Genomic DNA, 13,985 nt, shown 5'->3' with positions numbered 1-13,985 from the left:
CTCACCGCTGCCTTCCCCTTTCCTTTTCCCCTCTGCTCCCCTCAGCGCCCGCCCTTCAGCGAGGTCTCCAGGGCAGCCATGGCGCAGCGGCAAGCCTGGGCCTGCCTTCTTGGCCAGGAGCCCAGCGCCATTTCTTTGTGTCCCTGTCCAGCACAGGTTTCCTCCCTTGTGCCCCTCTGCATGTATCTGTAGGTACTGGGGCTTACCCGAAGTAATACGGCACACCAGTACAGCTCTGGCAGCAGGTGAAGTATTGCAGGGCTGTGGGGTTTGCAGCATGGTGCTGCTGCAGAGGGAAAAATCAAATCCGAATCCATTGCAGGGAAAACAGCTATCGGGGTCCTTCCCACCTCTTCGTAGTACCTCAGCCTGGTAAATGAAGGTGCTGAGGGAAACTCCCATCTCCCTTCCCTCCCCTCCGCCTTTCCCCACATCAGAGTGGCGAAGGTACGTGTGAAACAGCTTCTGAGGTGACAATATCTCTCCCGAGTGTTTTAGGGCCAGTGCAATCCTCAGATCTCCTGCCCTTGCTGCTGCGTTGTGGTGGTGAACGTTTTAACAGCCTCACCAGTAAGGGAGATCAGCGCATCTCCTTCGGAGGTGAGCCTGGACGAAAAGCATTCGCGGGAACTCTAGCAACAGTTGCTGAAGCAATGCACTGCTTATTTGTCATCCTCTCCCTGGAAATAACATGAGGTTTAATCCTGGTTTGGTGTGCTTTCTCCCGCTCCCTGCCTGCCTCTTTCCTTCTCTTCTTCTGATCTATTTAGATGTGAAATTTGGCAGACGCTCGCGGTTGCATTCAGACAGGTTGTGATGAAGTCAGGCTCCCGGGAGGCTGCTGCCACAGCAGATCCCTGGGCTGCAGGCAGCACTTCTCCGACTGCCACTAATGGTCTGATTTCAAAGTGTCAACAGCAGGGTTTTCGCAGTGATGGTTATTACTAATGCTGTACAGCAGCCAGCAGGTCTCCAAAGCCTGCATGTGGATGAAAGGGATGGTGACACAGGGCAAAAAGGCACGGAAAACAGGAACAGCAGTGATGGGATGTAAATAATTCAGACTGAAAAGTGAGTATAATATTTTTGGAGAACAGCTGAGGGAAGGGGATTACTTGTAGCTAATGGTGGTTTTCGTAAATTTTATTATGACAAAACCTGACTTGCCAGCCAAAATTAGAGCCCAGTGGTAGTGGCTGGCCTGAGCTACATACAAAGAAAACCATCTTCTGACAGCTCCTCCCTGGAGTACCAGGATGGGTAGGACCAACATTTCCCTGGTTAACCTGCCCCTTCTGCTGCTGCAGTTGGCCAGGAGGATGCTGGGTGGTGAGGTGCTCCCTGGCAGCAGATAATTTTATTCTGAAGGGGCATCGTCCCCAGGCAAATCCCTTACCCTCTTACTGCTTTCTCTCACTTCTCTCTTTGTCCCCCTTTTCTGTGTAGACTGAGAGTTTCAAACTCTGTCATGCCCAGCGCAGCCAGACTCCAGTCTCAGTGGATGTTCTACCTGCAGTTCACAGTAAAAATACTACAAACAAACCTTCCACAATCCTCTGAAGGTTTCACTGCATCTTAGAGGCATATATCTTTTGAAAATAAACATATCATGAATTAATAAAATAGAAGTCAAATTTGTAAACCCTTGCCAGGAAGGGTAATTGCATTCAAGCAGTAGGTCTAATCTACACACGTAAGGGTTGTTAGATTTGGCTTTCAATTTGATTGAATATTCCTACTGTTTTCTTTAATTTTAGCTGGAGTGTAAAATTAAGTAAAGGTTCTGTTGTATTTGTTTACTTTGGCGAGACTTTGGTGACCCCCCCATTCAGTATAAAATTTGGGTAATGCAACAGGCAGGTGCCTCTGAGAGGAGATTTGTGAATATGCCTTATATCCTGACTGGAAAAATTAGTAATTTTATAAGCAATTATATAGATCTGGTGACGCGAGGAAGGAAACTTGCAAGCCTTAAATTCAAAGCCCGGCCTAAGCTGGTCTCAGAAAGTGGATCTTCACAGTTGTAGTGTATATGTATATGTGTATTTTTATCAGGCCATCAAAGAAATGCCCAAACCTCAAATATATAACCCATGGCTGCTGGGTTCTGACTCAAATGGCTTTTGTTTGGTGGGGAGTGGGGTGGTTCTTGGTGCACTTTTTGACTTCAAATGCAACTACACAGAGAAATTCCTCTAGATTTCCCTGTGGAACCAGTTTACTCAAAAATGTGCATCATTTTCCTGTGCCACAGATGCACTGAAACTGCGTATAGACCTACTGCACTGGGCTACTAAGGAAGTCTTCTTGTGAAATGTTACAGTTGACGCTGTAGGCTTACCTTGAACAAGGAAAAGAGAATTAGACCTGAGACTTGTTTGTGCAAGCAAAAAAAGCAGTGGATCAGAATGGGGAGTTTGTCTTTAAAACAGGTAAAAAAACAGCTTAATTTGCTATGAAGCATCAGTATTCTTTAAATGTTTCCTTTGTCTTATGTATTCTTAAGCAGGTGTGCTCTATAGGCAAGATTTTTTTTATTCAGATTAGAGACCGAATCATTGACCTTTTTATGGAGGAATGCTAATTAGAGGGACAAATACAAATTGAATCACTGAGGACCAAATAGTAGAGGATTGCAATCAGAGTAACAGCTTGGAGAAAAATCCTGGCCTTCTTGCTGTGAATTGTAAAGCGGCTAGACTGAGCTGGCGTGGTCAGGGCGATGGGCAGGGAGTGCCAAATATCGCTGGCTGCGGCAGCTCCTCGCCAGTTGTCAGCCTGTGTCCCTACAAAATGGTCTTTCAGAGATAAGCAGCCAGCCAGTTTGGCCTCTGGTTATTCTGTGTGTTTAAAATTGCTCATAATTAATACTCTTATTATTTGTGTATTAAAACACTAGTTGTCCACCTCGAAATCTTGTGTCAAATGCTGAACAAACAGATGATGAGAATCCTTACCTGAAGGAACCTGTGATCTAACCAGAAACAACAGCCAAACTGTGGAAAGCAGACCATCGGTGCAATGCCTCTGCAATGCCTGGCAGGACACGGCTGAGAATGGGAGCCCAGACCCCTGCTTACCAGTCCGGTGTCCAAACTGGGAATCACTTCCTGTAGCACTCCAGGATTGTTACCATTAGGATTTTTTGCTATACAATAGGGCTGCTTTTAAGCATCTGTAGTTCTTCCACAGGACACCTTCATGCCCATGAGTTTAACAACTCTCTGAAAATGGTGGTCTTGATTTTTCATTTCTTGAGAAATGTGCCCGTCCGAGGGTGACACAGAGAGGCTGCTCCCCGGCGAGCAATTATGTGCTGTGCTGACAGGAGACTGGATCAGCTTGGGGCATCTGCGGTGCAACTGTCAGCGTCGGTGATAGGCCTGCAGGAGAAGGTTGCTATCCGTTACAGTCCTTGTCATGTGTATATTTAACATCTCTGGCAGCTGTGATCTGGTGAATAATTCAGTGAAACCCATCATCGATAAAAGAGAGATTTTGAAGGGTTCTTTGGGTGGAATTGGAAGTGCCTGCTTTCTGAGAAACGAGTATATTAAAAATTGACTTCATGCTATCAAGATAAAACTCATATTTAGCCTTTTTAAATTTTTAATGTAATGTCATATTTATTCCCTGTGACTTCCAGCTATCAAGGCCCAGTCTTGCAGTCAGACTCCAAAGCACCTGTGGTTCTGTGGGGATCCCGACGAGTAAATTCAACAGCAGAATGGATACAGGCTCTGAGATGTGTGTAGTTTCCTATGACTATTGCTCCTGCCAGCACAGCTGGTTAAATAAGGTAATTTATCTTTTTCCTGAAGTTGGCTGAACCGTGTGTTTAATTTATTTATATTATTGACTATGTGGAGGACTACCCTGGTGCGAAATGTCATCTTTAAGTGCTTTCTTCCACAGAAATACAGGCTCTGTATTAACGCAAACACTGCTTCCTCTGATGTATTTTTCAACACTTGCCTAAACCGAAAAGCAAAATATATGCTCAGACTTGAACTCAATTTAGGTAAAAGGTGGCTTAGGGTCCCTAAGGTGGCTTAGGGTCCCTAAGCTTATCCTGTGAGGTCTTGTGGATGTATGGAAATGATGGGGCTTGCAGAGCCACCGAGTTTCTCAAGAGCAGGCTCTGAACAGGCAGTAAAAGCACAGACTGATGATTTATTTTCTCTTCCTTTCTCTTTTCCTTCTCTCTTTTTCTCTCCCTCCCTTCCTGTCACATGGCAAATTTACTCACTGCATCCACTGGACGTTTAGACAGTGATGAGCCCTAATGTCTGTGTTCACAGGCCAGTGCAAAGAAATGATTGTTTTCCTGTGACTTTGTGTTGACTCACCGAGTGATCCCTGGCTGTCACTTCACCAAGTGCTTTGCTCCCCCCTCCCCACCCTCCCTGTGCTGCGTGGGACAGTAATTCGCGTTTGTACAGCTCTCCAAAATGCAAAGCGAGACATGTTTTATTACGATGAAGCCTGAGGGAGTGGGCTACGAGCAATTCTTGAAAATGGAAGAAAAGCCATGCCAGCCCCCTCACCCACTGTGCAGTGAGTTGGTTGAAGCAGGTTGGCTGGGTTTATCTTGGCACGTTGGCTCCACGCCGTACCCCATTTGCGATCCTTCCTGCAGACTGAGTTTTTAGTGACATGGGGAGCCCTTCACAGGACCGTCCACAGCAGTCCCAGGAAGAATAGCTTAACTGTAAAAAACCATGAGACCAAATTTTGCTGCTGATCCCAGGCAACCTTCTGTAGCTGGTGTCTGTTATTAGGATCGCTCTGCAGGTTTGAGCCCTTAACTTTTAAAAGTTACGAGCCCCCCGCGGCTGTCCCGGGCCCAGCAGATCACCTTGCTTTGCTATGGGGTGCTCTTGTTCTGAACGTTTTTTTCCCCTGCAAAATTCATTTTTGTGGTGGGGTTGGGTTTTGCTGTGAGTTTTTTTTTTGTTTGTTTGTTTCTTGGGGTTGTTTTTTTTGCTTCGGCGTTTTGGGTTTGGGTTTTTTGGTTGGTTTTTTTGGTTGTTGGGGGGTTTGTTTTGTTTTGTTCTGTTTTGGGGTTTTTTGTTTTGGTTTTTTTGGGGGGGTTTGTTTGCTACCGGCTTTCCTTGTTTGTAGTTTGGGGTTTTTTTCAGTAGGTTTTTATTCTCTTTTGGGGGCTCCCGGGCGCAGCCGGCCGGTCCCACCGCGCATCTGGGCGGCTACTCGCATCCCTGCCGGGCGGCCCCGCTCCGAGCCCCGGCGCTCCGGGCCGGGCCTTGGCGGCGGCCGGCGCTGGCGGGGCGGGTGCGGGGCGGCGCCGCCAGGGGGTGCCCGGGCCCGCGGGGGGGTGCGGAGAGCGCGGCGGGGCGCGGAGCGGAGCGGAGCCGCCGGGGCTGGAGGAGGCGGCGGCGGCGGCGGCGCGGCGCAGGTGCGCTCCATTTCCGCGTTGTCCCGGGGCGGGCGGGTCCGTGGCGGAGCCGGCCGCGAGTTTTGCCGGGGCAGCGAGGCCGGGTGCGAGAGCGGGGCCGGGCCGGAGGGCAGGTGGGTGTGCCGGGGAGACGCCGCGCCGGGGCAGCGGGCGGTGGCCAGCCCGCAGCTCCCTGCCGGGAGGGCGCACGGGCGCTTCGTGCGGAGTTTCAAGCAGAGTTTCAGATGTTGGTACGTACTGGCAGCCTGGAAACCTGCTGGGAAACCGCCGTGTCCGGGGCCCGTGGGTTACGGCCCCTTCCCCTGGCGGCCTGGGACAGGGGAGCAGCTTTTGGGGGGCCTGGGACAGGGCAGCAGCTTTTGGGGGGCCTGGGGCACCCAGACCCGGAGCTCCACTGGTCGGAGAGTCTTATGTAAAATGCTGCTGAAAGCAGTCCAGAAGCACAGCAAGGTGAACTGCAGAAGGCTGAATTTAGGTGCAGTTCAGCCTCCTGAAGGTAACTGAATGTAAGTGACAGGGGTGTGGGGGGAAACACGCCAGAAGTGGGAGGTTAAAAGTGATGTGCTCCATCGAAAAAATTATCAGCCCTGGCATACTTTTGAGAGCTGTTGGGCTTGTGCATGTTGTTGGTGGGAGCAGCCACGTGCATCTTGTGGAAGATGGATTGTCGTGGTTCTTTTGGGCACTCTGACAGAGGATGATGGGTGCTGTTGTATGTGCAAGAAAGAATGACATGCTGTGCCCACCCCCAGAGTTTTCAGTCTGCTGCAGCTTGGGTCAGGTACTCCCCAGGGCCTGGTCAAAGTCCATGGCTTCCTTTTTGCTCATACCAACAATGTTCAGGGTGATAAAGGTCTTGGAGTTACTGCTGGCTCTGCTTGTGTGTTGTTCAAAGGCTTCCTAGGATGCCAAAACCCAATACTATAGCTTAAGGATGCTGAGAAAGGGTATTTCATCCTCCAGATGTGATGGGAGGCCTGTGGCTTGGAGCCATGCTGAATAGTGAGTTTTTGGCAAGGCCTGGGGTCAGTCTGCTCAGCAGATTTTCTCCGCCGGCCATGAACATGCTTTTCCTGGTTCACTTGAGGTTACCCGCGAAATAGGCTGGCATGCGGTTCTTCTGCAAGGGATTCCTTGAAAAATGCTGGCCCTTGCTAAGTACTGTCCTGCTGTGTCCAATTCTTTCTAAGAAACTTGATGCTTCTCTGGAGGCTGGGAGGTGCTGATTCCACCCTGCCAACCTCCAGCCGCAGAAGGCCTCCTGAGCTTTTTAGCATATCGGAATAGTGAAATGAGTCTCTCTAATTGGCCATTTAGATGCTAATTTGCTTCTCCTAGGCCTATGCCAGATCAACCTGCCCCAGAATGTGAGTCAGAAAGAGCCTCCTGTCTTCATGAATTATTCACTTTGCACAACGCACCTGCCTGGCTGGGGATCAGAAGGAAATAGAGCCAAAGTCTGATAAATAAAGATACACCTTGGCAGGTAGAATAGTGCTGGCTTTCCTCCCCAGCATCGTAGGGTGCTGGGGAGCCAGAAGACTGCTTTGCTTGGGCAAAAACTGGTTCTTTATAGCTTACCATATATCAAGTAGCCATGCTAATAAGTGCCTGTCATTAATACAGGATTGTTGGTACCGTATGTCAGTTTTCCTCTAGAGCTGATTTTATCTTCCCACTCGTAGGACTGGCATGGACCTCCAGGGCATTGTATTTTATAAGCTTTTTAACAAGCTCTGTCTTAAAAGGAGTTAGGCTTCTTGCCACTACTGCTAGGATTGGGAAGCAGCTCTGGTACATGGGAACCTTCTTTGTTTTCCCCCCAAACCTCATCCCCACTTGCTCCTTTTCCAACTTGGCCCTACGTGATAATGACACTCTTCTCCCTTTCCATGTGCTGAGGCTGATTTGTGTTTACATTGAGCTGGGCCGACCAAAATCGAATACATGGCTCTGAGTGAGGTCTTCCCTGTTTTGCTGGTGCTGGTAGTGCTTAGATTGAGTGGTGGGACAGACAGGTAGAAAGTCTGTCTGATTGGGTTCTTAAGTTGTTGTCCCAAAGCTTGCCAAGGTTTTGTGGTGTTTATTTGGACATTGTGTTTTCCTTGTGTCTGTTGGCCCAAACTGCAGAGGTGCAAGTCAATTTTGGATTCCCTGTATCGCTTGGCTCTCCATCTGCTGCTAAGGGTTTGCACTACTGTGGGGATTTGTCCCAGTAAGAAATTGCAAAAGGCCGTTTCTCAGCCGTGCCCCTGTGTGCTGGCCCAGCTCCCTCCCTTCCGGAGAGCGGGCAGCAGGAAGGTGATGAGGATTGCTTGGCTCCACTGTGCTTGTGCTTCCTGCCTGCTTAGCCCCTATAAAATGTCAATGCTTATAGCAGGCTCCTTTGCCACTGGAGGGGCTGAGAAACTGGTAGATGTAGTGTGAAGGGGCAGTTCAAAGTGGTTTGTGCATGAGAAAAACTTCTATAAGGCCCTGATTCAGGCCAGCACTTGTACAGGCACAGTTACTCCCCTTCTCTGGCTCTGAGACGTGCCCGTATCTTGAAAGTCGTCTGTGTCTTCTGCCACGCTTCTACAGCCCCAAGGGTTATTTTGTCACTTTAAAACAGTTGTGTGCTTTGAAATACAACTGTGGCACTAGGATCTTTAAAACATGAGGGGAAGACTTGCGTCTGGACTAAATAGCCTTTCCCTGCCTGCTTGTACTTGTCTCCCTGCTGGGCGACTAGTGTCTGGGAGGAAAAGGGACTGGCCAGTGGTGGGTGGGAGGCAGAGGCTGGGTTAACCTTATCTATCTCCTCTAGTCATTTATCCTCTGTCATAGCAACAAGAACAAACACTCACTTAGTTGCTAAGGTTTCCCAGGGATAATGGGGTCTGGTGCGCAGAGCAGAGAGTAATTACACTGCCTCTTTGAGGGAGCAGCAGCTAAAAGGAAAAACAGGCCAGCACGGTACCTGGTGCAAGCTGGGAGTCCTGGGGGAGGTGACACCCTGAAAGCAGGCAAGTTAATTACATCGGCACAGCTCAGCTTGGGAATTGGGAACTCGTCTCTGGCCAACTGTTTAATTTTTATTTTTTAAATGAAGTATTTAAGAAAAAAAAAAGCCTAATTAATTTCCTATAAAAACAAATTAATATAGACATGAGCTGCTTAGCTGAAATAACCAGGCAAATGAAAGCTGACTGGAGAGCTCCTTATGGGCCCGTATAGGACATTTTTGTATTTGCAGGGCTCCGAGGAATTCATGCTTCGTGGGCACCTGTAATCAGCCCAGCTGCAGGAGGGCTCGTGCAGGCTGTGCTTTTGCTGCCGTGAGGAGGTGTTTTCTACTGCAATCGCTACCTCAATGTCAACAAGACCCTTCAGTTTTAACTTTGATGTAGTCAAGGTAAAGTCAAAATGTGTTTGAGGTGGAGGAGTGGGGAAGGGACTTGTAGCAAGATGATGCTAAAAGTGTACAGGAGCTGAAAAAGCAAGCTGATAAATTTGGGGCAGAAAAATGTTAAGGGTGTTAAATACAGAGCTACAGCCTGGCTCAGGGAGTGCATGATCTGGGAATCTCTGGAGGCTGAGAGGGTATTCTGGAAAAGTATTGCTGTGTTGTGCTCTGTTCTTTTACTCTTCTTTAAGCATCTGCTCTTGGAGCTGGTCAGATAGCAGGTACTGTGCTTACTGGACCTTTGGCATGACCTGCTATGACCGTGCTCTGTTATTATGGTAAAGATACGTGATGTTCATGTTGCTGTTCTCCTGAGAAAACTGGCCTTCTTTCAGAGAAGAGCCTGGAATTCTTTTAAGAGCATCATGTCAGAGGACTGTATCTGCGTATTGCCATCAGCCAGGGCTAGCTCTGGGACGTGCCGATGTGGCAACCTTCTGCCATCGCAGCCGCCATGTGTAGTTGGTACCAAATGTGCTGGTTATTGGAATGCAGATCAGGAGTACATCCAGAAACACCTCCCGCTGCTATTCTGCTGCTGCTTTGGGAAGGTGTGCCTGCCGCAGGATCCATGGCTCTGTGACTTGGTGAGGTGGCATGGAAGGGCACTCGCAACTCCCCAGCCTGCTGCTGGAGGACGTGCTGCCCCACGGCTGGCTGCACGCCACCTTCATCCTCCAGGCCAAGAAGTGGGAACTGTCCAGTGGGAAAGATCCTGCTCCCTTTGCTGTCTCGTGGTCACTCTGCAGGTATGTGGGGCCAAGTCACCAACGTGACGCTGCTGCTGTTCCCTTCACTCAGACCCGACCTGAAGTTTTCTTCCTCACAGACTAAAGTCATGTTCTCTGGCTGCAGAGTCTAAGTCTCGTCGTGGAGACAACAGAAGCAGTGCTACGTCAGAGCCGCAGGCATTGATGTGCTCACTTATGCATCCTCCGAAATGCTCCTGGCCCCATGCAAAGCGTTGGCTCTCTGCGGGGCAGCGCTCCTTCCTTGCAGTGCTCCCCTTAGCTTCTGTGCCAAAGGCAGCCAGGTGGACTCAGATTTAATGAGGTTTTGTTTCACATGACTTCCTCCATCATAGGAAAGGAACAAACAGGTGGAGGGTTTTTAAAGCAGGTCATAGAGTATCGATAAGAGCGCCCTTTTAATTCTTAATTCAAGTAAAAAGCAGAATCTTGGAGTGGAAAGTTTTCTTTCTACACTAAGTACTTGTGCTTCCCCTTTATTCTGTATGCAGTGTACTTGCAGCAGGGCTAAGAGCTGAGGATTTCTCTTGCTCTCTCACTGCTAGAGACTGGCTGCTTCTGCCCTTCGTTAGCTTGTTGAGAGGAGCAGAGAACAGGAAGGGGTTGGCTCGGTGAGGTAGGTGCTAACTGGAGCATTTTTGAGAGAGAACACAGTGGAGGCTGACTGCAAGAGAGGGCTGTTTCAGCGCAGCCCATAGAAATGACTCCCCAGGCTGGCGTGGTTTTGCTATCTTAGTGTTTCTGATTAGGCTGATTCCACAGTACCTCTTGTCCTGTACAGAGATAAGAGGGAGGATGCTTCACGCCTTCCAGATACTGGTACCATTTCTCCAGCATCGTTCCCATGGCCATGCAAGATATTCCTTTCCCTCCAGTCCTGCTAGTGCTCCTGTTTCTGCCCATAGCAGACTGTGGCCTGCAGTCCCATGTCATTCTAGTTTCCTTCTCCACAGCGGGCTTTTTTCAGAGGCAAAGGGGCAAAGCTACCTGTAATGCCAGTTTACATCAGAGGCAGCAGCAGATACCCAATGCTGCCGAAAGAAAATGCTCCTGTAAATATTTTAGGGAATAATCTATGTGAAGACTGTTTTGGGATATGATGGATCTCTAGGCTGTGTTTTGTCTTCCTTCTCTCTTTGCAGATACTGCTCAGGGAATGGTGGAGAACAGAAAGCATATGCTGAGTAACAAGAGGCAAAAGAGCATGACATTGCTTGTTTTTGTTCAGTCATGCTGAGAAAAGCGCACTGTGGTGTGAGGCTGGAGAATGTGTTTAGGTCTTTCCTGAGAAAAATGCTTAGCTGATGTGCTCTATTCTGACTTGCCTTCAGCTCTGTTAGAGTAGATAAAGCTCTGCAGAGGAGGGGCAGATCTATTCAGCACTGCTTTCCACCCTGAAAGCACAGCTGCTGGCAAAGCAAACTCCTCTGCCCTGACCGTGGTATGGGTCTCATCTCTAGCTTTTATGCTAAACATCCCACAGCTGCCAAGCGCTGGTCACGTCGTTGTGTGCATTCAGCCTTGCCAGTGGACACTGAGTGTGTGGGCTGTGCTATTCTTCAGGTGTGCGTGAGTGGGAGGGAAGAGTATGTGGTATATCTGAAGAGTAATTTAATATATTCTTGGGGGAGGAGGGGGTACATGGGCATATAATCCTGTAACAGCACATCACTGGCTTGGAAAATATCTGGAAAATCCCAGGTCAGCCATTCTGTGTGAAATTGTAGCTTCTCTCTGCTTCTAACACTGGCCCGGGGGCGGGCGCCTCTGTGTTCTTTTGCTGTTAATGCTTGATTGCTCCCCTATGTGTGAGCTGCTGTGGGACGTGTGCAGGGACTGCGTTGTCTCCTTGCTTGACATAGTGAAGAAGATGAAAAGAGCAGGAGGTGTTCTGGGACAAAATGGAAATGCAAACCCACAGCATGTGTGGCACTGAGAAGAGCAGGGAAAGTAGTTGGTAAATCGAAGACGCCACGGTTCAAGGATTTCTTCCAGGGATGATCCCTTTCAAAAGTGATCGCCTTAAATAATGTAGTAAAGGTTTAAAAAATTGTGCATGACACTTCTGTCTGTCCTTCCTGTCTCAACCCTCTTTCTCTGCCAAACCTTTCCTACAGCCTCCCATCTCCTCCATGCCTCACTTGGCTGTACAGTCATTTTGTGCTGCTGAACATTATGCCGAATTGTTAGAGCCTTCACCCTTTTTATACATCTGTCCCCTTGCACCGAAAGAAATCTGTGCTTCGTCTGGAATTCCTCCTCATCTCTCCTGCCTGTTGTAAGAGCTGAGTTCTCAGACTCTCTCCAGAAATTGGATGGTCAGAGAGGAGGGAACTGGTTCATTGTTTGTAACCGGTTTGGCTCTCAAGGCTGACGTGGGGTTTGGCAGGAGATAGCTGTCAGTTCTCTAACACAGGTTAGTGTTTCTGTGCTGGGGGGTGTGTGGCGTGTGTGGCACATGTGAGCTCAGCGTAGGGAGAGAGATCGATTTGCACAAGCTGCGTGCCTGCCTGTGTAAGAGGGCCAAGGCCGAGCAGCCTGCGATGCCTCCGTGCCTGGCACAGAAGCAGAAAGCTCTGTGTGTCAGCAGCAGATAGCAAGCGTAGGTGCCGCACGCTGAACCAAGGGCACTGCTGGGGTAAGTGTGCTGTGGATTGAGACTGGAACATGTGTTTTCTTGGGAACTGCTGCACAGTTGGCAGATGATATACCTTGCCTGCTATTGTATCTGATTTGTGTTTGCCAAACAGCATTAAACACGTTATCTCTGCCCAGCAGGTATGGTTTCAAAGCTGGCGAGTGTCTGTTCTGGGGAAGGTGAGTATTAATACCTGGAAATTTATGCATTAGGGCTCGTGTGACACTTGCTCTGCTGGAGAGCAAATTCAGCGGGATAAAAGCTCGGTACATCAAGACTAGTTCTGCCTCCAGTGAAATCTTTTGGCTGTGTCTGTCCCTTGGTGCTTTCTGTTCATCTGAGCTGCTGGTAGGACTCAGAACTGCTTAACTGCAAAGTCCCTTTTGGGGATGTGTTTCTCCCATGAGTGCGTGGAATTTGGTTCTTGCTGCCTTTACTGATCAGTTCACAGTGAAATTGTCACTGAACACAAGGAACCACTGGTGTGACCATGCTGGTTACAGGAGCCGCAGTAGGAGATCTGCTGCAAGGGGTGCTGTCTTACACATCAGAGAATGCAAACAAGCTGCTATTGTAGGCTGTGGTTATAAATATCAGGCTATTATGGAGGCAGTTTTAATGAACGAAATGACTTGCCACTATTCACGCTGATTGTTGCGTGGGTTTTTGTTTGTTACTCCATTAAGAGGTAAAAAAAGCAAATGTAGCTTCTTTGTGTCCTTTAGAGTGGCTTTCTCTGTCAGTATTGCAGCGTGGGGCTCTAGAGGTGATGGGGCAGAGATTATTCTTACAAACAACGCTTTTCTCTAGTTTGAAATGAAAAATCAGAACTGACAAAGAGTCTCTGGCTTTTTTTCAGAGTACCATAAAATCTAAACTTCCAGCCTTGTCTTCAAGGTATTTGAAGGTATTTATTGGCTTATATTTTATGAGGATGATGGTATGTTTTTATTGCTCTCTGTGGGTGACAGTCTGTCTACTTCCACTGTGTGTGACGCCGGCAGATCACCTCTGTTTTGCTTGACAGAAGAGTGGCCCTTCGGGACGATTAATAAGGCTGTGCCAAGCGCTGCCCTGTGCTTTCTTGAGGGTGGGGTGGCAGCTGTGCTCAATGCTGGTGTTTGCTTCTTACAGGTGTGATCTGTGCCTCTCCTCTCCAGCCGGGTGCCATGGCAGACACGATTTTTGGCAGCGGTACAGGCCAGTGGGTGTGCCCCAATGACCGGCAGCTGGCACTGCGTGCCAAGTGAGTCCTTGCCACCTCCCTCCTCTCCTTCCAGCCTCAGCTCTGGCCTGAATGGTTTCCCAGTATCTGTGTAAAGCACTGGCCCACTGGCCTCATCCACAGCCTGGTTGGGAGGCAGGAGCTTGCCTGTCATGCAAGCCCTCTGTACCCTAGAAGTGTGCTGCTTGGGTGGGACAAGAGCCTGCTAAGCTGGGGCTTGGTGCTTGGCTGCTGCTTGGAGCTGCCAGCCTGCAGTGGAGTTTGCAGCGTGACTGGTATGTGGTGGGAGTCCATCCCACCAGCACTCCCCTGGGTGAAAGGAAGGGCTTGGAGGCCGGTTCATATCTCTGCAGCACCCTAAATATAATTGATAGCATCCCCCAGCTGCCAGCACTCTTCTGTTTTAGGAACTTGTCATTTGATCTCATTTTCCCCTGAAGTTAAATTACTGCATAACCTAAAGACAAAAGGGATGGAGATGAGTCAAGCACTAGAATTGCATTTGTTTCTTG

The 13,985-nt window shown here is 49.0% G+C and overlaps 1 protein-coding gene across 2 annotated transcripts in view; it reads left to right on the top strand.

Annotated features, from left to right (window-relative positions):
• Window positions 1-4,873: 4,873 nt before the first annotated feature.
• Window positions 4,874-13,985, top strand: part of RPH3AL (rabphilin 3A like (without C2 domains)) — a 42,168-nt gene continuing 33,056 nt past the window's right edge. Inside the window, exons 1-3 of one of the 2 annotated variants that reach the window (XM_075168502.1) lie at window positions 4,874-5,646; window positions 8,652-8,810; window positions 13,383-13,494. In XM_075168502.1, coding sequence (XP_075024603.1) covers window positions 13,418-13,494 — 77 coding nt within the window. In that variant the 5' untranslated portion in view covers window positions 4,874-5,646; window positions 8,652-8,810; window positions 13,383-13,417. The remainder of the gene's footprint in view (window positions 5,647-8,651; window positions 8,811-13,382; window positions 13,495-13,985) is intronic. The other variant, XM_075168501.1, reaches the window with a different exon arrangement.

This window comes from Calonectris borealis, chromosome 19 (genome assembly GCF_964195595.1).
Source record: "Calonectris borealis chromosome 19, bCalBor7.hap1.2, whole genome shotgun sequence".
NCBI lineage: Eukaryota > Metazoa > Chordata > Aves > Procellariiformes > Procellariidae > Calonectris > Calonectris borealis.
The sequence above is the reverse complement of the archived record's forward strand: the minus strand, read 5'-3'. Positions and strand labels throughout refer to the sequence as shown.